Source organism: Microdochium trichocladiopsis (genome assembly GCF_020744255.1).
Source record: "Microdochium trichocladiopsis strain MPI-CAGE-CH-0230 chromosome Unknown B0I36scaffold_9, whole genome shotgun sequence".
NCBI classification, from domain to species: Eukaryota; Fungi; Ascomycota; class Sordariomycetes; order Xylariales; family Microdochiaceae; genus Microdochium; species Microdochium trichocladiopsis.
Window position 1 is genome coordinate 876,309 of NW_025763552.1, and position 22,842 is coordinate 899,150.

The following is a 22,842-nucleotide window of genomic DNA, read 5'->3' on the forward strand; positions in this document are numbered from 1 at the left end:
GAACTTTGATAAGTTCGTGCAACAAGATCCTGCCTGGGCGATTGCGACAGAACATTGCCATGTAAGGCCTTTAGAGGGACGTGCCTGATTTCCGGGATCCTAAGCACGAACACAGTTGGCAGGGAACTGAGGCACCCGAGCACTGTTGCGATGTTTGCGCAACCTTGCGCAATTCGGAACGCGAAGTCGATCGTCACCGACACATCCTCATTATGGATGTTTGCACTTTTATCAACTTTTGGGTGGTGTGCTTATAACAGCAGTTCCACTGCCGCAGGCGCAGTGGCCCTGGGGTTCTGCTAGAACGATAAGAGTCATCAGTGCCATACTCAATCATCTGGTGTGGTGCATCATTTATTGAGGAATGAGTGTTGGGTGCCCAGTGGCTCGAATGGTTCCATGATGCGTGCCTCTAGAACTTCGGTACTCAAACCCTGGACAGCAAGGGAGTCAAATGATAACAGATCAGATATCCCCTGGGCAGTGCTTCGGCCCAAACTCCGACAACGCCACCGATCCTAGCTCGAGATGTTGAGATGACCTGCATGCTTACGGGGAATTGCACTTTCGGCACCGGGATGGGGAGTGCTGTGCCGAAGTGTCGCGCTGGATTGGCTGCGCAAAGTGAGAGCTGAACGACGGCCCTGGTCGGCAGGGCTTGGCTGTCACACCACATCGACCTCGAGCCGGGAGCATGCACGCACGAGTTGGTGGCGCTTCTTGACAGGAGGGCTGTATTGTGTTGTGCTGATGCAAGGCTTTGATTCCGCGGAGATGGAATGTTTCGTGCTACTGGAGATTCTCGACCTGACTTCTTTCACTTCGCAACATTGCCTGGGCACAAGTATCACGGCCTTGTTGTATGGTGAGGATATCAGCTGTCCATTTGCAATCCATCCATACGCCGTTTCCAAACAGAGTAGACAGCGGCCAGACGTACAGGCCAGCTCTAAAAGGATGCCGGCATATCGCCACTCGCCCACGCCGACGATGCCCACGGCGGCCATCACCGCCAGAGCCGGCAGCCTGGCCCCTTTGACCACAACCTTTACCCCTGATGCTGCCTGCGCGACGCCACTCCTGTATGCGTGTACTCTAACGTTCGGTCTCGACTCTCAGCCATCCGCTGTGTGCATGGCCTCCGTGAACGAAGAAAGCCACTGCACCCAGTCGCTCTCGTGCTACCCCGAAATGGGTGACATCCTCGACTCGTACACGTACTCCCCCGCGAACATCTGCCCGGTGGGCTTCTCGACGGCTGGATATCGCAAGGGATGGGCCGCCGCGCCGCCCGGCGTGGTCTGCTGTCCGACAGGTTACAAATGGAATGGGGTTCCTGGTGGGGGATATGTGAGCTGCGTAAGGAGCCAGATGACCGAGGGCACACTGGCTGTGATTGTGGGCGACACGACGGACAGGTACACGACCTGCACGCCAAAGCTGACAACCATGACTTTTGGTCCGAACTCGACCGCTTCAATCGAGTACATTACCCTTTTCGAGACGGAGACAGCGTACGGGTTCCTGCAAGTGAGTTTCAGGGCCGATGGGATTCTGCTCCAGGGCCATACGCTCACGGGCTCTTTTACAAACCTGCTTTCCACCACGGTCAGTACTAGCAAAACTTCCAGCTCAACAGATGGCGTCGACTTTGGGGGGATCCCGCTAGGTGGTGGTGGCGACAGCGCGAGTGCTTCGGTCAGTGGAGGGTTCTCCTCGTCCTCTTCGTCTTCCTCGTCCCCCCCGTCGGATCCGGGCGACGACTCCAGCAACAGGCTCGGCATTGGCATATCTGTGCCTATAGTGTTCATTATCCTCGCGACATTCATCGCCTGTCTTGTCCGGCGAGCGAAAACAAAACAGAAAATGTTGCAACGAGCGGGTCGTGGTGAGCATGGTGCTCCCGTCGTCTTAGGAGAAGACGGAAGCATGCTACCTGCGGCCAACGGCGGCAAGGCTGAGCTGCAAGCCGGTTCCAGCTCCGCTGTTTTCCCCTCCGGACCCGGCCAGGGTACTAGAGTAGTGGCAAAGGAGAAGCCGGAAATGGACGAAGATGCGGCACTTCGAGAGCTGGACGGCCAACAGCCACGTGCCGCACCAGAGCTGGACAGCAGTGGCTTGTCGCCATGTCATGAAAGCAGTGCCAATCTTCCGAACCAGCCCGACCCCGTGGCCATGGTCGGGGCGAGCTCGCTCGCCGGGGACGCTCAGCATGTTCATCAGTATCAGCCACCACAAAGCCTAGAACTTGGTGGCGATGCGCGTTCAGAACTGTACGGAAATGATGGCTGGTATTTGCAAGATCAGCAGCAGCAGGGCCCCTACGAAGTTTCGGGGCCAGACAACGACACCCAGCAGCAAGCTCAGCTGAACAGGGAGTTGTATCTCCGGCAGCAGATAGAGGCCATCCGCGCGCAGGAACAGCAACTCACACAAGAACTTGAGGGACTGCGCAAGTGATGCGGTACAGCGGTAGTCCGAGTGATTTCTCGTGGGTATGGGCTTGCCCTTTGGGATCACCATGAAAGCTTTTATTTGAGCCCCGATGATGTCCATTCCGGGGTATCAGAAAATTGACGACGACAACAAAAGGAGCACAACTTCTCGCACGTCTGGGGAGTTGTACATGAAGATATTGGAGGCGCTGCGGGAGCCGAGCGCAAGCAGTTCAAGAAATGGTGTCATGTTTTCGGCTTGATGCGACAATTGCCTGATTCGAACGAACGCGCTTTATGCACTCCACGACAGGCTCTTGACATGAACATGTATACCATTTCTGCGTCAAGGCGATGTTTTCCTGTTTCGATGAGAGAGTGCAGCAGGCAGAGAGCGAACAGGGCCAGCTAGGAAAACTGTACATAGAGGTGTGGAGTACCTTTTGCTAGTGTGGCGATTCCATCTCCTCCCCACGACCCCCCAAAAAGTCAAAAAGGGGCACGTCGGAAATCGATGATTCCAGCACGACACAACTATATGGACCACTCAAACCACCTTCAGAACATGCAGAAAACCCAGCTGGTCGTTTTGACACACATATGGTAGCTATGGCATTGTTGTTTGCAGAAAGAAGCAGAGAAAACAATGCGAAAAATAGTACAAAAATTCATAGGAAGCCCAGGAGGCGTGCAACAAACACCAAAAAAAGATTGTGAAGCATCTGAAGATGCCCGCTAACTATCCGTAGCGACATTGGCCTGATTCGAACAGACGCTCCCGAAGGAAATAGATTTCTAGTCTATCGCATTAGACCACTCTGCCACAATGCCTTGTTATTGGTTGGGATTGGGGTCTTTTATGTGTATCCTTGTCCGTTACGAGTGTGGCTTTCGTTTCGTGTGTGGGGTTCGGCTCAAGAAAGATGTCTGAGTGCCTTGTGTGGCTGGGAATCCTGGGAGGGGAGCGGGGAGCCTGGGGGGGGCAGGGGAAGGTACTTGCCGAAACGCCGAGAGCGATGCTGCAAAGGGCTTGTGCGTGGATGGAATACAGGCATGCGTAGATGGGTGGACTTCAAATGAGAGTAGAATCGGTTCAAACTCTGTAGCAATGTCGAGAATGGCTGTGGGATGCTGTACCAGACTTTGGCATTCCCAAACGACGTTCTTCCCCATTGAAGCATTGATGAATTCCAAGGCTGGGGACTCCGATCTCAGCTGGACAAGCGCAGCGCAGAGCCATTAATGCAGTTGCACCCATGCTAATGCTAATGTGGTCACAGTGGACTGGCACCAACTGGTGTCACAAAGAGCGAAACATACCAGGCGGCGCGCGCACCCTGACAACCCCATTGTCCCATCAGCAAAAGAAAACAGCCCGTCTACCGCGATTTGCAGTGCAGGACCAGACAACTTGCACCGCCCTGGTGATTCTGGGTTCAACAGCGAACTGAGAAATTGGCAAAAAGAAAGCTCCCCCGGACAGGCTTGAACTGTCAACCTCCTGATCGCACCAGATGTAACTCTTGATAACAGTCAGACGCGCTAGCCAATTGCGCCACGGAGGATGCTATTGGTTGTTATTGAAATTGCTTTGTTTTATCATCTTCTATGATGTTACGGTTTTCTGCTCAATTGTAGATCGAGGACCACAGCCGTTCCGAGGCGTCAGCTACAGAATGGAGTTGCTCTCGGCATTCGCGGTTTCATTACTCGGCTGCGATCATGGCGAGAAGTGTGGCGTTTAAGGCCATTAGATGATATGTGCATGACGCCCAGGCAAAGAGAAATGGAAAGGTGCATGCTGATGAGGGCCGTTGCACGCGGAACGGTGACAACGATCGAAGCATATATGACGATACCAGTCTACATAGACCTGTGCACTTCTGTTCGGACCAACATAATTCGTGTCCGCTTGCCATGACCAGCTGAGGCCGCTGCACAGACAGAAGTTCCATCTTTGTGATCAAGAGGCACCCTCAGGATGAGCAAACCCGCGCGATGGCATTGCTCACACTCGTCTAGCATCAGCAACTTCCCTCCTTACAGCTCGATGCTGTCCCAAGCCACATGAACCTGCAGAAACGCCCGTGCTGCGTGACTATTCAGTTCTTCCAGCTCTGGAACAAGCTCTCAATGCGCAGCCTCTCCAAACGAGCTGACCCCTGGTAGAGGATCTCGCCCCTGCAATCTTGGGCTGAGTAGGCTCAAGCGCCGGAGCTGCATCTCGAACCCCCAGTGGAGAAGATGAAACCGCCCCTTGGACTGAAGCCCAGGACCAACGAACCTCGATTTCCACAACATGCTGGCCAAGAGTGCCATCCCACATCCCAATCCACGACGTCATGACCTCGTCGAGTGCGCACTTTTGCGGCGTTGCGGCGAATTGCAGGATGTCCTTTATGTAATGTCAAGCTTCAGGAGATGGATTAGCGGGTGAGCCGTATTGTCGTCCTGGTCTCACATCACTTGAGCACGTGTTGTCTAGAGCGTCATGATCGCAGGCTTTCGGTGTCATTGGCGTCAAGTATGGTTCCAGGCCCGTCTGAGGGAAACATTCCCTTGAATCCGTGATGACGGCCCGCCTCGTCGAGAGATCATCTCATTCAGCTGAACTTCGTGATGTCGGTCGCAGGTCGGGCACTCAGCTGGGCATAGAATTGTCCTCAAGCTCATGGTCGTCAGGGGTAGGGCCGCCTGGCCGTCTGGAGCTCTGTTTCCTGCCTTGCCACAAACTCTGCACTGGCTGTATGCGCGTGGGGAGAGCAATGTCGCCGGTGTGCTCAGCGAAAAAGCGGGCGTACTGCAGGCACACGACAAAGGCACAGTATAGTCGATCGCGAGGTCAGGTGGCATCGGGCCTGGCAGAGACTAACCCAGCCTAACGAGGTCATTGATTATGTCGTGCTCCAGGGTAAACCGAAGCTGGGGCCCAGCTGCCTTGACCAGCGTATCGACGAGCTGCCAAGCAAAAGGCTGTGGGCGAGCTACCACAGTCCTAGTAATTGATCTGGGTTGTCTTGAAAGAGGGATCACACCTTGCCTGTATATGCGATGCGGAGGGGTTGCGCCACGGCGAGGAATGCTTTTGGCCGGCTGTGAGGAATCGGTCCTTAATACTCGCCAGAGCCATGGCACACATGAGGTCCGTCGACTTGCAACGCCAATACGTCCTGGAGCTGAAGAGTAGGCGCAGATGGTGGAAGGCGTGGGTGTCAGAGATGTGTCGTCCCAGCGCCAGCACCACGCTCGATTGCGCAGCTGCACACTATACTCCTGGACGATCCACGGGTGTATCAGCCTCGGCAGGTCCCCGCGACTGCAAACACGTTCTCCCTTGAATCGTCCGACTTGGGCCTTCGGAAGCCCACTTGACCTGTGTGTGTGTGTTTGTCTCGGTGTCTAGTCACATGGGCAACAAGCGACGTGTCGTTTTGGATGCTTAGAGTCGCCCATCGTTACTATCGTAGCGGCTGACGTAGAAGGCGCGTCGCCGGGCTGAGCCTTTTTAGCACGCCTCCTTGCCAGAGATCGCGCGCCCCTCTCCTGTGCCTCGGTCGTGAGGTTTCTTCCTACATCCGACGTTTCGCTGATCGTGTCCGAACTCCGTCTTGTCAGCACAGACTTGGACAACCATCCAAGGACCTCCTTGGCCGTGCAAAGATGTCAAGCATGCGAGCAATTAATTGCGCCTTTTCCGCAGCATCGTCCCGGTTGATACAAATCGCGTCATCCCAAGACGGCGACTCCCACGCTTCGGATTGTGGTTCTTGGCTGCATCTGGCGACAACATGCGAGGCACCTGCGTAGCGCGTAGTATAGATTAGTTGGGATCTCAACAATATGGCCCTCGAGCAGAATCGTACTGGTATCCTGATTCATTTCCTCTTCCTCCTCGTGCGCATCGAACGCTTGCTGCAGGGTACCGGCATGAGCTGCGTTCGGGATGATGTCGCTCAGCAGCAGGTGCACCGGCTTGCGGCGGGCAGATTGCAAATCTCGGATGAGGTGCTCGGGGTCGCTTTGGTTTACGGCTGCGGGCTCCGAGGATACGACTGAGGCGTATTCGGTCCCGGGCCAGGGTCCGATAGGGTAGCTTCCTCTCGTGGGACAGCTCTACATGCTGTATGACGATAGAGTGCGGTAATGGCAGGGAGTAATGACGAGAGAGTGGCAGCACTTGGCAAGACACCACAGTGCCAGTAGTTGACTCAGAGATGGAGCAGGGATAGCCCAGTCATGCTGGATGGACAATCCAAGTGCGAACCACAAGCCGCCAAATTGACAGTGTCAATGGGCATGCCTGGTCTTGCCAAAATCGCCCTTGGAGGGGGCTTAATCTGCGTTGAAGTCTGGATCTGTAAGGCGCTCTCAAGCTCGCCCAACGCAGCCGGCGGTGGACATGTTGCGACCACCAAGCTCAGGCTGCCTGTAGGGTGGGAAGCAGTAGGTAAGAGGTTTGCGTTCTGTTAGGCCCACAGGGGAGGCGCAGTCGCCTGTCGTGGATGGATTATGCCTCGAATGTCGAGATGCATTCTCACAACCAGGTTGACTTAACTAGAAGTTCAGTACCGTGCCATGTGTCAATCAGCGACGCCACTCGGAGACGGTTCCTCGCCATCGAGCTGTGTTAACTTCATGCCTTGATGACGATGCAGCTCACGATGAGATGTGGAGGCACGGATTGGCCCCAGGTTTGTGCTCGTGTACCACGGAGGCCAGGATCTCGAGTATGTGGTGCCAGTCTGGGATGTTTGCACATCTAGGCCTCGACTACACAGTAGTCTCTGTCGTGTCAATGGCGTTCTTCTTCATCTTGTACGCATAGCGCACTCTTCGTGCGTGGGCTATGGCGATGTTCGAGGTGGTATTGCGCAGGCCGGCACCGTGAACGATCTTTGAACCCTCTAGACCTCCTGAGGTGTACGGACTGCCCAGCTTCAACCAATCCGGTCTTCTTCCTTCTATTGTAAGCCAGGTGTCGGAGGTTCTTGGGTCTCAGGCTGAGAAAGGTTCTTCGCCGCGTTGTGATCGTGTTCTATCCAATGGGCGTGGGATCTCCCCCCCCCCCATCTTCGTCGTCAAACAAGATCGCGTTGAGTGGTCGGAGAATTCAGACATTGTGGGATGACATCGTTCTGTGCGGATAATTCTACTGTTCTCGCGTCAAGACGTCGGTTTTGTTTCACTTCGGCGGCGTCGTCCCCTGCTGGCTGTTGGGGCTCGCAGGCAGTGTCACGGTCTGTTTATCTTCTCTAGCCGCCAGCTACTTCAATTTTCCAAGGAAGGTGTGGCTGCGTGAAGGCTAGCTAAAGCAGTTCGCGCTTCTCGGAGTCTTCAGATTTATGCTGGTCCACGCAAGTGATTGATGATTCTGCGTCAAACGCCGAGCTTGACTTGGAAGAAACATGATCGCAGGGGCGCGACTTCGTGTTCGAAAATAAGAGGGCGATCGTATAAATGCATGTGCAGAGCCGTGGTCTTATGATGCGATCGACGCACTGTATCGGAGTTCTTCACGGTCGGCGGTGGAGGCTTGTTGATTCGGGCAACACAGACGAGGTCGAGAAACGATTGGGGCTTTCGTGATTGGAAGTCGGTAGCAGGAAGAAACACGGTAGAGGGACTGCAAACAAACAAGTCCAAGGGTATTACGAAGACGGGACGATACCAGGGGAGGAAACGCGTCTCCTACCAGCATCCCCGGTCGAGGACAGTTGAGCATTGAGTAAGGGCATAGCACACCGGAATGTGATGACCGTCTCTGCTCAGCAAGGCGTGGTAATGATTGCCTCCAGCTTGAATTTCTCTCTCCTTCAGAGGTACAGAACCCTGCGACGAATGGCCGAACATCACTGCAGAGATCACAAGAACAGCTCCTTCGCCCAGCCTCCATGCTGGAAGGACGGTTCCGGGACTTCCCCAGACTCAGCCCAGCACCTTGATTTCGTCTTTGGCAGTGTAGCAGGGCCTAACGATAATATGGCCTGAGCGCCCCACGAAGAAGCTGAGTGATCTTTGCTCTGTTGGGAAGTAGGTACATTACTCCCGGAAGATGCCGCTGAGAGTCACAGGTCATCACATCCTTTACCCTCTGGCAGTGCAACCCTCCGGCATGTCCTGTGCCTGTCGAGGCGGGTAGCAGAAAAGTACGGGCACTGACCCAATCAAATCCCCTCCAGAGTGTCCGGACTTTTCTGCTCACAGCCTGCCTGTGTCCCTCCTGGCATGTAGTAACGCAGCCGCCCAGCTGAAAAGCAGTCGTCAGAGTCAAGGCACTTGGTGGCGTTGGGCAGCGCCACAAATACGGCAGTGAGACTGTCCTCTCCACGGGCCACGGCTGTCACTAGACTAGTAGCCACTCCCTAGCCCGTGCCTGTCACGAACCCGACAGAAGGAAAGGCACGCACCGGTCAGGCGAAAGATTGCACTACACCCGAAGGACGGTAAGGGCTTTTGCTTTTTTCCGGATGTCCACTGGGCAAGCTTGGCCGTCATCTTCTCTGCTGGGTGAAGTGCCCGAAAGAATCTTAGCACATTGTCTCGGAATATGCCACGGTTAGAGCTGCTATGCAGGCACTCTGTGGGGGTTCCATGTCGCACCCACAACCGCCTTGCAGCAGTCCGGAGCTGTTCATGATACTCTCGCCCAGCCTCGAACTGCCCAGTTGTGGCTCTGGATGCAGACTGTCGCCATGCTGACACACGCTTAATCAGCGGTATTTGTTGTCCCGCCGCTAGGCAGGACGGTTTCCTCTAGGCGTCTAGAAATCTTGGCAGGCAGTGGTGGCTAGAGGCTAATGATCCCGCTGAAAGGGACCGCCAGAGATCTCCGAGGAGGTTTCCGACCCTGCCTGCCCTCGCCTGCCTGGACTGGATGGGGCTGGACCAGGCTGGCCGCTGCCTCACCCACGGCACCACCTATCACGCCCGCTGAAAAGTCTCCGGCTGTCTCTCACATTGCAGCTCGGATGAGATCTGGTCGTGCATGAAAAGGCGGATCAAGCTACAGGCACTAGTGTTTGCCGACGTCCCACTGCCATGGCAAGTGACAGGCACGCTCTGGCACTGGCACGGGGCTGGGTTCGGCCAGAATGCTTCGATTGTGTTCTTGGCCGGCGGGAAGGTCTCAGACATGCTCTGCCATGACGCAGCTGGCTGCTGCTTTGACGCCGAAACGCAACGAGGTGTGGTCAAGACTCAGGAGTTGGCCAACCCCGTTCCGCCAAGATTTCGCCAGTTAGGTTTCTGGGTATTTCTCTCGAGTCAGGGCCTTGCACCCACGGGGCACACGGATCGCCGGGCTCACCAGCTGCTGCCAGCAAGCAGGCAGGGCCATGAATAATGAGTTGCATTGCCGTGGATCAGAGAAACAAGGAGCCGAGCAAGGATGGTGCGCCCATTGTGGCATGTGGGTTGGCGGCCGGTCGAAAAGGTTGGCGCCCGCAGGCATGGGCTCGATGGGCTCGCGCATGGTCCGAGGTGCTGTCCTGTGATGCCGCAATGCCCGGAAATGCCACCCATGGCACGCCTCGCTGGGACACGGCAGGTGGCGCTCGTAGCCGGCGTGGCTTTCCACCAAGCATGCTCGTCTGCAAAAGTGCCCTCCATTGCTCCACTCTGGCCAGCCCAGCCAGATTCGCCCCTCGCCTCTCTTGCTTGCTCGTCTCAGGTCCGCGGAGCTCTAGCTCCTGTCAGCTTCCTGGCCTGCCTGCCGCCAGCTCGTTGCAGGCAGCACGCACCGAGGAATGATGATGAAAGGGCTCTCGGGCGTTGGTTGGGCAGCCCGCTCGGCGCATTCCTGACGTCAAGCGACGCTAACCACCTAGCTAGGCACAGGGCCAACCTCCGAGCACGCACAAAGACAGGCCAAGCCGCTAGCTCTGGCCCGCCCGGTGCAATCCCCGGCAGCAGCTCCTCACTGGCAGCCTGTGGGCCGACTAGCCAGCGCCGTACGAAGTACATACAGACTAAGCTTTAGCGGCCAGATCCACGCGCTTTGCGGGCCTTGTGGGAAAGCGTCGCTCGGAGCCAATAGCCGTGCTGGGGCAGCCCTGGGTTCGGGCAGGCGTGGCGGCTGCCGTTGAAACAGTCGTTCCGAACTCCTCTAGCGACGACCTTGCCGGTCACGGTCTGCTCCACGTACGGCTGCTCGGTGCTCCTTCTCGTGGTCCGTTGCGGCCCGAAAGACAGGCTGGGGATGGTGCTGATCACTCCCGAGGGCAGCATCTGCTCCGCGCAGGGCAAAAGAGCAGTGAGGCATGTACATGCTGGGCTTTCCCAAAAGAGCCACCAGGCCTGCGACGGAAATGTTCTGACTGGCCGGTCGCCGGGTTGGGGCTTCTGGGCCTGAACGTTGTTGAAATCCCAGATTGGTCGGTTGGTCCCTGGGCAGGGGGGCAACGCGTTGGTTCGGCCGCTCCAGCCAGCGGAACGGAGGGATGCTTCCTGGCCACCACCATCCCCGGCAGCCACCGTCCTACGGCCTGCTAATTAGCCCGGCAAGGCAGGCCCAGTTGTTGTTGGTTCTGCACATCATCGGCACCTCCATCTCCTGCAGGGCCCGTCGAGTTACCTGTTCCTTAGCTACTGACCTTGTCTGTCTTTGTCAACATCCCATCCCATTAGAAATCTCTGCGCGGTGCAGCTCGCCGCCTCGCCCCTGTCCATGTCTGCTGCTTGCTCCGTCACACTCAGCGGCTTTTGCCGTCCTCATCGTCGTCCTTGGTGTGGCTTGTCAGAGCCTGGGCCCATTCTCCTTGTTCCTTGACTTCATTTGGTCCTTCCTCTTCTTCTGTTTCTTCCTCCTCTCTCCTACTTCTCCTCAACCCTCCTACATCAGTCCGCTCCTTCCTCGAGTCGGTCTCGGTCAGTCGACCTCTGGCAATCTCTTGCTGTTCCTCGAGACGTGCTCCCATCACCGGAGACATGTCTGTCTACGGCACCAAAGAGGTCCGCGAGAACTTCCTGTCCTGACGCAACATACCGACGACACAGCAGCCTGAATGGACAGGCCTCCTCGGAGGCTGCTCCCTGGCTATGAGCCGTCCGATCAGTCGCCTTCGTCATCGGCGGCGGCGTCTCCGAGCAGCAGTAGCAATAACAACCCTCCTCCCGTACCAACCTCGAAGCCCTCCGCCGCAGCACCCTCGTCATCGTCAAGCACCACAGCGACCACATCGACTACTCGGCGACAAGTCACCTCCCTCGCCTGCAACGAATGCCGACGCGTCAAGTGCAAGTGCGACGGGGAGCGGCCGACGTGCGGCCTGTGCGAGCGCAAGGGACTGGTCTGCGACTACGATGTAGGCCCTCGAGGTCGGACTGCCCTCATGGCGCTCCGGCACCAGTACTCGCTGCTCGAGACCGAGAACAACCAGCTCCGCGAGCTCCTCCGGCTGATTGCAACACTGCCACCGACCGATGCGTCCGAAGTGCTCGGGCGCCTCAGGACCAACGAGGACCCGTTGCGCGTGCTGCAGATGGTCCAGGCGGCGAGGCTGCTCATGGCGGACTCGGGTCCATCTGGAGAAAATTCCGGCGAGGGAAGCTCGATAACCTCGCCGACAACAATGCCAATGGCACGACAACAAATACCCGACTCGAACACGAGACCATCGTCAGAGCCCTCCTTGGTGACGCGAGACAACTCGGATGAGAAGCCCAAGCCCACAAAGCGGACCTCCGGATCGAGTAGTGTACAGAGCGATCTACGCATGATTCTGAACGAACAGGAAGACTAAGACACGGCTCGCACGTGCGTGGCGCCACCCATCATGGTCTCGACCTCCCTGGTCTCCCGCAGCTCGTTTGCTGCCATACAAGGGATCTGCAAGTCGAGCCAATATTGAATGTCCCTCGGCGCTCTTGTTCCTCAGTTGGCAACGCAGCACGCTGTGTTCGGCCGCTCGCCATTACAACACCGCCAGATCTGCCCTGGCGCGCTGCAACCAGTTACCCGGTGGAGTCTGCTACTGAGGTGTGTCGACGTGGCTGTGTGAGGTGGGAACGGGATCATACTTGAGACGGGCTTGAAGTCAGGAACGATCGGCCCGCGGGCGACAATTTCGAGTGCGTCAACCAGTCCGCCCGCCGTACCACGGAGTTCTCGAGCTGGTGGCTTCAACTGCGAAGACAGATCCAACATTAGTGCCTTGGCCTCGGTATCTTTCTCGCGGTTGCGAACGCGGCGTCCAACCTCAAATCCGGTCAACTAGACTACATTGTATTGCACGCGGAATAGACTGCGGTCGACAAGCCCCGAAACGGGACCAGCTCTGACTGACCACTCCTGCTCGTTTGACGAGCTGCAGTCCTTTTGATCACCTCTACGAGGCAAGCAATCATGAAAGTATCCCCCGGTCGAGAGCAAACGAGTACAGTCTCGTCGTCGAAGGCGTGTCTCTGATCGCGGAGGCAGTATGCGCGAGTACGGCAATAGCTCTCCAGCGGTCAGCGAGCAATATTGGCTGGACCACTGGGAAGCCGCTTCCCCTCGTCTGTACTGCGCGTCAGTCATGGTTTGGCGCTGTCAGGGCTCAGTCACGTCACGTTATGCTCGGGTGGGCCGGAAACGGACTCCAGGATCAAAGCGATTCTCTGTGACTGGACATTCCGATCATCTGCATAACTTGAGGAGGCTTGAGCTCGCGATCTGACTGCTCCTGGGGACAGCCTAGGGAGAGGTGTCCAGATCGGCGGATCGCAAGCTTGAACGACTTGAGGTGGAACGTCCTGGAGATCCAAAATATAATTATAAAAGCCTTGAAAAACAATGGAAACGTGAGATCAAACAAATTCAAAACCGTGGTTGTGCCGAGGTCTGAGAGCTGTTCTATTTTTTAAGGGCTAACTGAGTTTCATGCTGGCTAGCACATTTGACTGTCCCTCAGCTTTATGCAAGGAGGGACGGCTCAGATCGCTGTTTGGCTGTTGCCGGGCAGTTCGACTTTTGCAAGCCACCATGTGATCGTCCCGAGAGCGCGGTCCCTACCTGAGACAACATGAAGAGATAGATAGCAAAGGCGGAACTGCGTATTCAAGGTGGCGGCGTGCCCTTCGGCATTGTGAGCTACCTAGTGAGTAGCTTTCCGAAGCCGGGCTTCCATCTTTGATTCAACCTTTATTCGTTCGCTACCGATCTTTGCATATTGGATAACCCAGTCCACGTCGTTTCTAACTGATATATCAGCGCGCGGCCGAGTGCCTCTCCATCACCGCACTTCCAATCCCGAGTCGATGTCTCCCCACTTGATCCGAAACAAGTCCTTGAAGTAATGTGTCCTCGGCTCCCACTGGCCTGTGCCGCCCTTGGGCAGCTCGCCGTTTGCAACCTTGAGATATGTCGACGACAGGTCAAACATGGTCTTGGGCTGCATCGTTTCCCTTTCGCGCCCCGTCAGCCGCGGCACCACCGAGGTCTTGCCCTGCCGCCGCATCCGCCGTAGCATGCGCACGATGAGCGTGGCCGTAATGTCGGCGCCCAGCGTCCAGGACGCGTTTGTGTAGCCCAGCACGTAGAACAGGTTTGGCAAGTCCTGGATCATGGCGGCCTTCCAGATAAACTTGTCTGCCGGATGGATTGGAGCGCCGCCGTCGATTGAGAAGGGGATGTTTCCGGCGAAGCAGATCTTGAGACCCGTGGCCGTAACGATGATATCTGGGTGCAGAACCTGGCCTGAGGTCAACCGGATCGTGTCCTTCGTCACCTGCTCGATTGTGTCTGTTACCACACTACCGTTGCCCTGCCGTAAGGTCTTGAAGAAGTCACCCCGAGGCGAGGCACACAGGCGCTGGTCCCAAGGGTTGTACCGCGGTTTGAAGTGCGGGTCGTAGCTGACCTCCTTGGGAAGGAGGCGCTCCGTGTTCTTGCGGATCAAAGCAATGGCCTTCTGCGGGAAAGTCTGGCAGAACCAGAAGAGGAAGTATGTGCGGGTGGTGTTGTACAAGCGCAGCAGACGTGCAGCCCAAGTCACGGGAAGGAAGCGGTTCAAGAAGGCACCAGCGCGGTCCTCGGTAGGCACCGGGAACAGATAGGACGGGCTACGCTGGAGCATCGTCACATGCCTGGCGCCTTTGGCGGCCAAGGCTGGGACCAGCGTGACGGCGGTGGCGCCGCTGCCAATGACGACAATGTTCTTGCCCGTGTAGTCAAGGTCCTCGGGCCAGAATTGTGGGTGCACAACCCGGCCAGCGAAGTTGTCGATGCCAGGGATGGTGACGGCCAGAGGCTCCTCGTAGTTGTAGTAACCTGTGCCGAGAACCACGAAGCGGGACGTCAGCGTCCGCTCGCCTTGGGGCGTCTGGACAAAGACGTGCCAGCAGCTCGTCTTGGAGTTCCAGTCGGCGGAGGAGACTCTGTGGTGGAACTTGATGTGATCTGCGATGCCGGCATCGTGGACGGCCTTGTCCATGTACTGCTGGATATCGCGGCCTTGGCCAAGATACTCGGAGCCGGCCCAGGGCGCCCACTTGAAGCAGAAGCTGGCAATGTCCGAGTCGGAGCGAATGCCGGGGTAGTTGAAGAGATCCCAGGTTCCGCCCACGGCTCCTCGGGCCTCAAGCACGGCATAACTCGTGTCGTCGGGCAGCTCGTACTGGATGCGGTGGGCAGCGTTGATGCCTGAGATGCCGGCACCAACAATGAGCACCTCGAAATCGAGGCCGGTGTCGGCGGACCCCATGCTGGTCGTATGCAGAGCGTATCTCTGTGTAGGGTTTTCAAAGTCGAAGCGTGGTTGGGTGTGCAGAAAGCTGGTGTACAGGAGGAAAGAAAGCCGAGAGCAGATCAATTCGAGGCGGGAACGGCTTCAACAGCACAGCCTGAGGGGGCCAATGGAGCGCCAGTTGAGGAGCAAGGACGTGCAGGACGCAGGCGACGGGCCGTGTCTTAGTTAGTGTCTGAGCGGGGAGATGCCACGCTGGTAAGAACAAAGGCCTGAGAATAAAGTCGTGAGACCAACAGGGCGGTCGTAAAAGCAGCCACGTCTGGGCACTTGAATGATCTCCTCTCGGGCTTGCACCGCGACTTGGCCGCCTGATATAATAAGGAGCAGCAGGTTCTTGAGCTGCCCTCCGTCCTGTGCGGCTGCCCGGCCGCATGCAGGGGGCAAACTCTGTCCCCAGGCACCACTCCGTTGTTAGTCCCGCCGCCAGACGCTAGAACGACGGGGCCTGGGCAAGCTTGCGAGGTCTACATATTGTGTACGTCCCGAGGCTTACTGTGACTGAGTGTCCCGAGGCTTTCGCGTGCATGCGGTGCTGTGCTCGTTGAGACACAGCTCTTTGAAGTCCTTCTTTGTGTGCCCGTCACTAGCCCCCTGCTCGGCGCTGACACCACCACGTTCAGTGGCTGACCAGAATCTCGGGGCCAGCGCCGGGGATTCCAGCGCAACCCCGGAACGGCTCATGCTTGCGAGGTTGCAGTGCATCACCAGAGCAGGGTCGGTCCTGGAGCCGATCTCGCTCGCCCCGCAGCCAGTGCCACATGCGATCCATCCACAAGGCACTTCGCCATGACGTGATTTCAGACTGCGATGTGCTGCAGTATGCGTCCGTCTGTGGTGGCAAATTCTCTAAGATCTATCCCGATAGATGGCGTGAATCAATGCTCCTCGCAACGGGGCCCTGGCCTCGGGGCGTGCACCTGCCGACCCCGGGACACCCTCGTCGGCCAATTGCTCATCTCCAAGACTTGTCCAGCTGGCCTTACGAATGGGGTTGTTGTGCAGCCATTATGGACAGGTCAGCGCCATTCTGCACTCACATGCTGTGTATCCTTATCTGCTCCGTCGGCGTTGCAAGGTCCAGCCATGACTCTTCGTGAAAATGAAATTTGTTTGCTTGTATGGCCACCCCTTGTATTTCTTCTTTTCCCTTGAGTACAAGGTAGAGACGCCTGGCAGCTGAAAGCATCCATTCCAGGTCTACATTGTTGCAGAGAATAGCTTCAGCCTCGGTATCGGCCAACTATCTAAGCGAGTATTGCGAAAGTCCATCTCCCATTTACCTCTGAGCCGCGAGATCCGCAGCCGTGACTCTACCAAACTGCTTCGCCGTGCCCTTGCCCAGCGTGTCTCGAATGACTTCCTGCACCCAGTTTGGCCAAGCCCTCAGCATGCTCAGATACCACGCACTACTGGGGACAAACACCTGTCCCCCCTTGCGTCTCTGCACGACCTGCTCCAGCACTGCGTCGCTGACCTGCTGACTGGTCAGCATCCGCGGTAAGCCCCCGTGCTGCAGCTTGTCGGCAAACCCCTCGGTCAGCGGCGTGTCGACAAAGTTTGGGTGCACAACGGTGCACACCACGCCGGGGCTTGCGTGAATATGCTTGAGCTCGCAGCTCAGCGCCTCGTGGAAGGCGAGTGCCGCGGCCTTGGTGGCAGCGTAGGCGCCGCCGTAGGGCAGCGCAACGTACGACGCCAGGCTCGCGATGGTGACGATGTGGCCCTTGTTAGCGGCGACCATGGCCGGCACGAACGCCTGCGCGAGCGTCCAGTGCGAGACGGTGTTGACCTGGAAGATGCGCTGCACTTGGGTCAGGGGCACCGTGAGGATGGGCAGCTCGTGAGACACGCCCGCATTGTTGATCAGGATGCTCGGTCCGCTGCCGCGGATGCCCGGCTCCGCGGCGATGGCGGCCGCTGCGGCCTGGACAGACTCGGGCGAGGTGATGTCACACTTGTAGTAGAAGAGCCTCTGGGGCGATGGGGTTTTCGAAGCCGACGCAAAAGTCGTCGAGGGGCGGAGTGATTCTGCTCGCGCTCGCATCTCGGCGGGCATATCCTGGATGTCGAGCACAATGACGGTAGCTCCCCTCTCGAGAAGACCGTACGCCAGCTTCTGTCCAATGCCGCTGCACCCGCCTGTGACCACGGCGACCTCGTTTGGCCAGTGCCAGCCCGGCTGGGCAGTGATCCGCCAGTGGTTCGTGGCCGTCCTGTTCAGGATGCGGTTGGCCGTTCGGAGGAGGTCCAGAGCAAGAACAACCTTGAGGACAAACCGGAGCGTGCTCACGTCATCGCCGACCAGGTGCAGTCGGGCGAGTAATGCCGCGGGCAGCTTTGCGAGTAGAGCGTGGACATGGTCGGGGTAGTAGGTGGTGCTGGCCAGCAAGGCCCCGGCAAGAAAAGATGGTATCGTCATGGCAGCTCTTGGTTGCTTGGGAGTACGATGCTCGAAGACTCCAGCTTGGAACCCAGCCAAGGTAGGCAAGACGATCGCGATTGGCGCATGCGATGTTTTATGTCAGAGATCGTGGCAGTCGGTGCTTCTGGCGCCAGTCCAGCGCCGTGTACGCATTACCCGTGTCCATATGGCTACTCTACCAACCAGTTTGCCAGCATGCATGACGGGTGCTCAAACACAAGAGCGGCGGTCGGGAACGCCGCTCCGAAGCGGGCATCGGGAATCTTGACGAGACAGGTCCATGACGCTGCCAGTCCCCGCCTCAGGGTCGTGCTTGCGAGGGGTTGCCTCCGTGACTGTGAGCCGCGGCAAAGCACGAGAGGATGTGGGGGGGGATGGCGTAAATGCTCCGAAGGGTCGAAGTATGAAGAATCATCGGCGCTGGAAGAATGGAGCAAATGGACAGTGAGTGCCTAGTGCTAGGGGCATCGGCCTGCTGGAACAGTCCGCAGCTTGTGAACACGGCAGATTCCAGCCATGTTGTCGTAACTGTGGCGAGCTTGTCGGCAGCATGCTCTGGGGCACGGCGTCAAGAGAACAACGGCAAACACGACAACATGGATCGTCCTCGAGTGCCTCGCAAGATGGGACCCGATTGAGATTAGAGCCAAGGGGAAAGTTGAGCAAGCCACCCTTTCCAGGGCACTTTTGCCGGCTCCATCCGGCACGCCCACCGCGCCAGCAGGCCTTCCCCAGATCCTGGATGGATGGGGCCGCGAAGTCAGCCGAGGATGGAGCCAGGGGTATCCCGCGCGGTTTCGGACACTCGAAACCTCCCAACCTTGGCGGATGGGCCATCGTCAGCCACAGTGGCCGGCACAGCGCGTATGGCCGTCCCAGCCGCGGCCCTCAGGATGGCTAGGCTGCCAGGACAATCAGGCATACAGAGTACTTACATGGCTACCGGCCCATGCGCGCCGATAAGCAAGACCTCGACCGCATTGTGACAGAGCAGTGGAGACAGCCTGGGAGGAGACTCGCTCCCTCTTGCCTGTTCCTCTTTTCGTGGCAACCTGGTCGGCCGTCGAGCCTCCAGCCTACAGACTACCCCTAGCCGTCTTGATCCAGCCAGCGGCGACACAGCTGCCCGGGCCCTGCAGCCCGCCACTACGACTGTGGTGCTGCTGCTGACTTGGGAAGCTCGCAAACCAGGGACCTCGCAAGATCCCACCACCACGATCCTAGCTCGACACACTAAACACCCATCAATCCACAGCAACAGCGCCAGCTCACTTGCATTGAGCAACCAGCTCGCACGTACCCAGGCCAGCAGGTGCCGAGTCAGCCATGGTCTTCCCGGGCCGCCTGAGCACTGGTTGCAAGCTGTGTCGCCGCCGCAAGGTCAAGGTCAGTCTGTCCCCAGACCCGTCGTGTCGTGCTTCGGCCCTTGCCGATCACCACTGTGGCCTCCCCAGTCCTCTCCTCCCGTCATGCCTGCCTGCCACCAACCCACGCAGACCCAGAGAGTCACTGCAGCCCTTGAGCAAGGGTCTCAGCACGACGAGAATGCCTCGATGGCGTAGGCAGCCGAGAACCCAATGCATCCCCTGTCGGCTCGAGTTTCTCTGCCTCTGTATTCTTCCCACACGCCATGCACGCCTTCTCCTCGGCACCTCTGTAACTCACGCTGTGCATCATCTTTAGTGCGACGAGACGAAGCCTGGATGCAACCGCTGTGCTGTCTACGGGCGACCCTGCCCGGGCTATGGTGACAACTTTCAGTTTCGTCCCCAGGAGGCGAAGATCAAGAAGGCCGTCTCGTCAAAGTCACGCGGGCCTGATACAAAACCGAGTGCCACTCCAAACGTGAAGCAGAGGCATGACAGCACTGCCAGAGACAGCGGAGAGAGTTTTGCTGGCAAATTGACGAGCCAGCCGGCTGGTTTTGAGGAAGTGGTCTTCAAGCAGGAGCCATTACAGAGTGACCAGAGTGACCACGTCGTCTCGCGGAAGCCAACGCTCAAGCTTGAACAGTGGCAGCCAGAACACCAGTTCTTCGTCACGCCATTGCCAGCCCCGCAGCAGCGGCGACACTCGCACCAGCATCAGCCACCTCGCCGGCATCGCCAGCACGAGCATCATCCGTCGCGAAACCAGCCCCAGAATCTCGAGCTGAACTTCGCCTCGAGCTATCAGCAATGGCTCGAGGCGCCTCTGCCCTCACCGCCACCGACGCAATGTCGTGAGCAGCAGTCTCTATGCTACTTCATGAGCCGCTTCGTCGCTCGCAACATGTCCGACCCCTTTCCGGGACACTTGAGCTTTCTGTATGATTTGTATGATGGGGACCACATGTCGTCGCTCGAGCTGGCAACCCTCAGCGCGGCCGAGATGACAGCCTACAACAAGTTTGGGGTCCCGGAAATGAAGCAGCGCGCGTACAGGCATCGAGGCGCGGCCTTGCGAGCGTTGTCTACGTCGTTGGGCAGCTCGGACCGGAATGTGCGGTTTAGTGACAAGACCATTGGGACGGTCTTGTTGCTGGCTACATTTGCCGTGAGTGCCTTGAAACGGAATCAGACCACAAGACGGAGATGGCTTGGCTTTACTGACAACAAGTCCATTTGGTCTAGGACATCAATGGCGAGGGTGCAGCTGGAGATGGCGGCCACGCAGCTGGCCTGCACTACCTGCTCGAGCAAAGAGGCAAGGAGCAGCTCATGACCAAGACAGGATCCGAGATATTCTTCCTTGGCGTCATGAGGCTGGTATGTACAATAACCACTAGCTTTCGCGAGAGCGCCATACTGACTGCTCCTTGAAGCACATACACGCATTCGTCACCAACGACTTCTCATATGCCGACCCTGGCGGCTACTCGGAGCTCATGCAGGATGTAGACCCTCTCTGGCGTGGACGAGCACTCGTCTGCAAGATCCCGCGGCTGCGCAGTGCTCTGAGCGATCATCTCGATGCTATGGCGAAGAGGTACGAGCTTGAGACGGACGGGAATGACAATGCCACACAACCAAAATCACGAGAGACATCGCCAGTGCGTGACGAAAGCGCGCTGCCGCTGCCACCATTGCAGGAGGACGACATCCAAGAGATCATGATTCTGTACATGGGCTGCATGAAAGTGCTCCATGAGCTGAACGAGTGGGACCAGACCATCGCGACATCCCCGGCCTTCAACCCAGACATTGCCGAGGTCAGCACGCCAGACCTCAACAGTCCAATCAGTCCGTTGAGCGCCAAGCCGCCGTCTAACTCGACGAGTTTTGATGGCACATTCTCATCCCATCCACAGAAACAGCCTCTCCCCAAAAGATACGACACGGGCACAGCATGCACAGTGATCCTGCTCAAGTCGTCTCGTGTCATGCTCCTGCTCAAACTGCTTGCGTACTTCAAGCAGCTCAAGGACTGGGTCGTCGCGTACCCGCGACTGCTCGGCGACCCAGCCAACCCTAACCCACTGCTCGCGGCCGTCTTCTCAGACCCCTCGGCGAGCATGGCGGACATTGAGAAGATGCTCGACGACGTCCGGGAGAGCTTGAGTGAGATTGAGCGCTGCGTGCCGTTCGCCGTCGGCCACGAGGAGGATGACCTTGACGGGATCGCGAGTTTCCAAGAAGGCGGTGGCGGGTTCTACGCACGCACTGTGGGCGGCATTTCCGGCAATACGAGGAGGCTGGCGACGAACCAGGTCGAGGTCGCTGCAGCCGCACTGATTATTATGCACTCCCTCATTCTCGTCGCCATGTGTCCGTACTCGACGCCGGCGCAGAAGAAGATGAGCGTGGACGTGCTGAGCCGCATGGACAAGAACATGGGCATCCGGGCTGCGCGGCTGCGGCTCAAGGAGTTGACCGAGACCAGACCCCGGGGGCTGCACTTTTGAGGATGCGCCGCTGTGCCGTGGTGATTTTGGGAGGGTAATGATCTGATCATCATACAAAAGCAAGAGCACACTGGACTCTCATTTGGGTTGCGGCTGGATTCATGGTGGCGTTCTGTACCTAGCACACTCGAAATCTAGATGCTGCCCATTGATGGACTACACGATACGCGGTTCGAGGCAATCTAGCAAGTCCTGATCTCAACTGGGTGCTGCCGAGTCCTTCTCCAGCTGGCCAGCCCTCACCACATTCCCAGCGCATCGAAAGCTAGTTCCTCGGATGTCTTGACGAAACTGGAACGCATCTTGTGAAAAGCGAAAAACATGTGTCGACTTGTGTGTGCGCTCTTTGGCAACAGGCTGGACTACCTTTCAGCAGTTTTCCGATAGCGTGGGGATGACGCCATTCCAGGCACCATTTTTGTTACAGGATAAACTGCCTCGGCACTTGACAGCTCGCCGCCGCTAAAGCACGCACTACTTCATTAGTCTTGCGTTCCCGCATTCCCAAACACCAGGCGACCAGATGATAGGCGCGACGGAGCGCGTTGTGACGACGAAGCTGACGACAAACTGGTCTGAGGTTGCGACAAAGGTGCCCTGTCGATCTAGCATCGGGAGTGGTTGGCCATGGGGGTTGGGGCGCCGGAGCCGAGCGTCATGCTGCAGGGTAACTTCGGCTTGTGACAACTGCAATGATCGACGTCGGTGCAGCAGCCCTGGTGACTGATCCTGTCCATTTGACCGAAACAGGACATGCTTCCGAGCTTGCGGCAGGCAGGCAACACGAGCTTGGCCTAGTCGTCCCGTTCTGCTCCAGCTCTCTGAGCCGGGCACAACTGACAGATCGACAGAACTCTATTGACCCTGGCTCTACGGATTACATGCATCAGTTCCGAGCCAATGCAACGGCAGTATGTGTCAACCTTCGCTCCTCGACCCCTAGACAAGGACGAGGCGAGACCTCTCGAGGCCTGCGAGAACCCATTGTTGACCTCGTTTCCCCAGACTTTTGTGTGCCAGCGAGGGCACCACAGCCAGCTGACAGGGATGCCGACCCCCCTCTTCTCTCACCCTGGTCCGTAACCACTTTTCGGACACTCTTGGATCACTGATCGCTACGGTGGTCACGCAACCTCCCCATGTCGCTGCTTGCTTCCCCTCATTCTGGCGTTGGGGGACCCTGCTCAAAGTCCAGACCCCTTGTCCGCATGCCATCCATCTTCCCAGCGAGTCAACGCTTCCTGTTCGGCAATGACATGCGTGGGCCCTCCATAAACTGGTCGCACGGCGCCTGCCCGTGCCATGAACGACGTCGTGGTCTTCTGCAGAGTTGTGTCACTTGCCTCACTTTCTCTCTTTTGGGCTAGCTGGGCACGC

At 57.6% G+C, this 22,842-nt stretch overlaps 6 protein-coding genes and 2 non-coding genes across 8 annotated transcripts; 4 read left to right on the plus strand and 4 right to left on the minus strand.

Moving 5' to 3' along the window:
- Positions 1 to 957: 957 nt before the first annotated feature.
- On the plus strand, positions 958 to 2,460 carry B0I36DRAFT_366561 (uncharacterized protein; the record flags this gene model as incomplete). Its single annotated transcript, XM_046159317.1, has 1 exon — positions 958 to 2,460. The coding sequence occupies one exon, from the start codon at positions 958 to 960 to the stop codon at positions 2,458 to 2,460; it is 1,503 nt and encodes a 500-aa protein (XP_046008179.1).
- A 724-nt stretch (positions 2,461 to 3,184) lies between these two features.
- On the minus strand, positions 3,185 to 3,266 carry B0I36DRAFT_t156. The gene has a single exon. It is a non-coding gene; the product is annotated as a tRNA-Ser (tRNA).
- Positions 3,267 to 3,905: 639 nt separating this feature from the next.
- B0I36DRAFT_t155 lies at positions 3,906 to 4,000 on the minus strand. The gene has a single exon. It is a non-coding gene; the product is annotated as a tRNA-Asn (tRNA).
- Positions 4,001 to 9,945: 5,945 nt separating this feature from the next.
- Positions 9,946 to 10,925, plus strand: B0I36DRAFT_352846 (uncharacterized protein; the record flags this gene model as incomplete). Its single annotated transcript, XM_046157155.1, has 3 exons — positions 9,946 to 10,104; positions 10,262 to 10,391; positions 10,414 to 10,925. 3 exons carry the CDS (start codon positions 9,946 to 9,948, stop codon positions 10,923 to 10,925), a joined length of 801 nt encoding a protein of 266 aa, XP_046008180.1.
- A 683-nt stretch (positions 10,926 to 11,608) lies between these two features.
- Positions 11,609 to 11,935, plus strand: B0I36DRAFT_212608 (uncharacterized protein; the record flags this gene model as incomplete). Its single annotated transcript, XM_046148939.1, has 1 exon — positions 11,609 to 11,935. A coding segment is annotated over one exon (327 nt), but the record flags the coding sequence as incomplete, so codon positions are not given.
- Positions 11,936 to 13,195: 1,260 nt separating this feature from the next.
- On the minus strand, positions 13,196 to 15,460 carry B0I36DRAFT_331753 (uncharacterized protein). The gene has a single exon (XM_046155025.1). The coding sequence runs from the start codon at positions 15,113 to 15,115 to the stop codon at positions 13,646 to 13,648; it is 1,470 nt and encodes a 489-aa protein (XP_046008182.1). The 5' UTR covers positions 15,116 to 15,460; the 3' UTR covers positions 13,196 to 13,645.
- Positions 15,461 to 16,436: 976 nt separating this feature from the next.
- Positions 16,437 to 17,579, minus strand: B0I36DRAFT_366564 (uncharacterized protein; the record flags this gene model as incomplete). The annotated part of the gene is made up of 1 exon (XM_046159318.1): positions 16,437 to 17,579. The coding sequence occupies one exon, from the start codon at positions 17,577 to 17,579 to the stop codon at positions 16,437 to 16,439; it is 1,143 nt and encodes a 380-aa protein (XP_046008183.1).
- A 1,329-nt stretch (positions 17,580 to 18,908) lies between these two features.
- B0I36DRAFT_366565 (uncharacterized protein) lies at positions 18,909 to 21,465 on the plus strand (the record flags this gene model as incomplete). Its single annotated transcript, XM_046159319.1, has 4 exons — positions 18,909 to 18,968; positions 19,266 to 20,117; positions 20,195 to 20,329; positions 20,386 to 21,465. The coding sequence occupies 4 exons, from the start codon at positions 18,909 to 18,911 to the stop codon at positions 21,463 to 21,465; spliced, it is 2,127 nt and encodes a 708-aa protein (XP_046008184.1).
- Positions 21,466 to 22,842: the final 1,377 nt, after the last annotated feature.

What these genes read in the sequence shown, in the direction of transcription:
- B0I36DRAFT_331753 (XM_046155025.1), bottom strand. Translation starts at nt 15,115, where the DNA reads ATGGGGTCCGCCGACACCGGCCTCGATTTCGAGGTGCTCATTGTTGGT.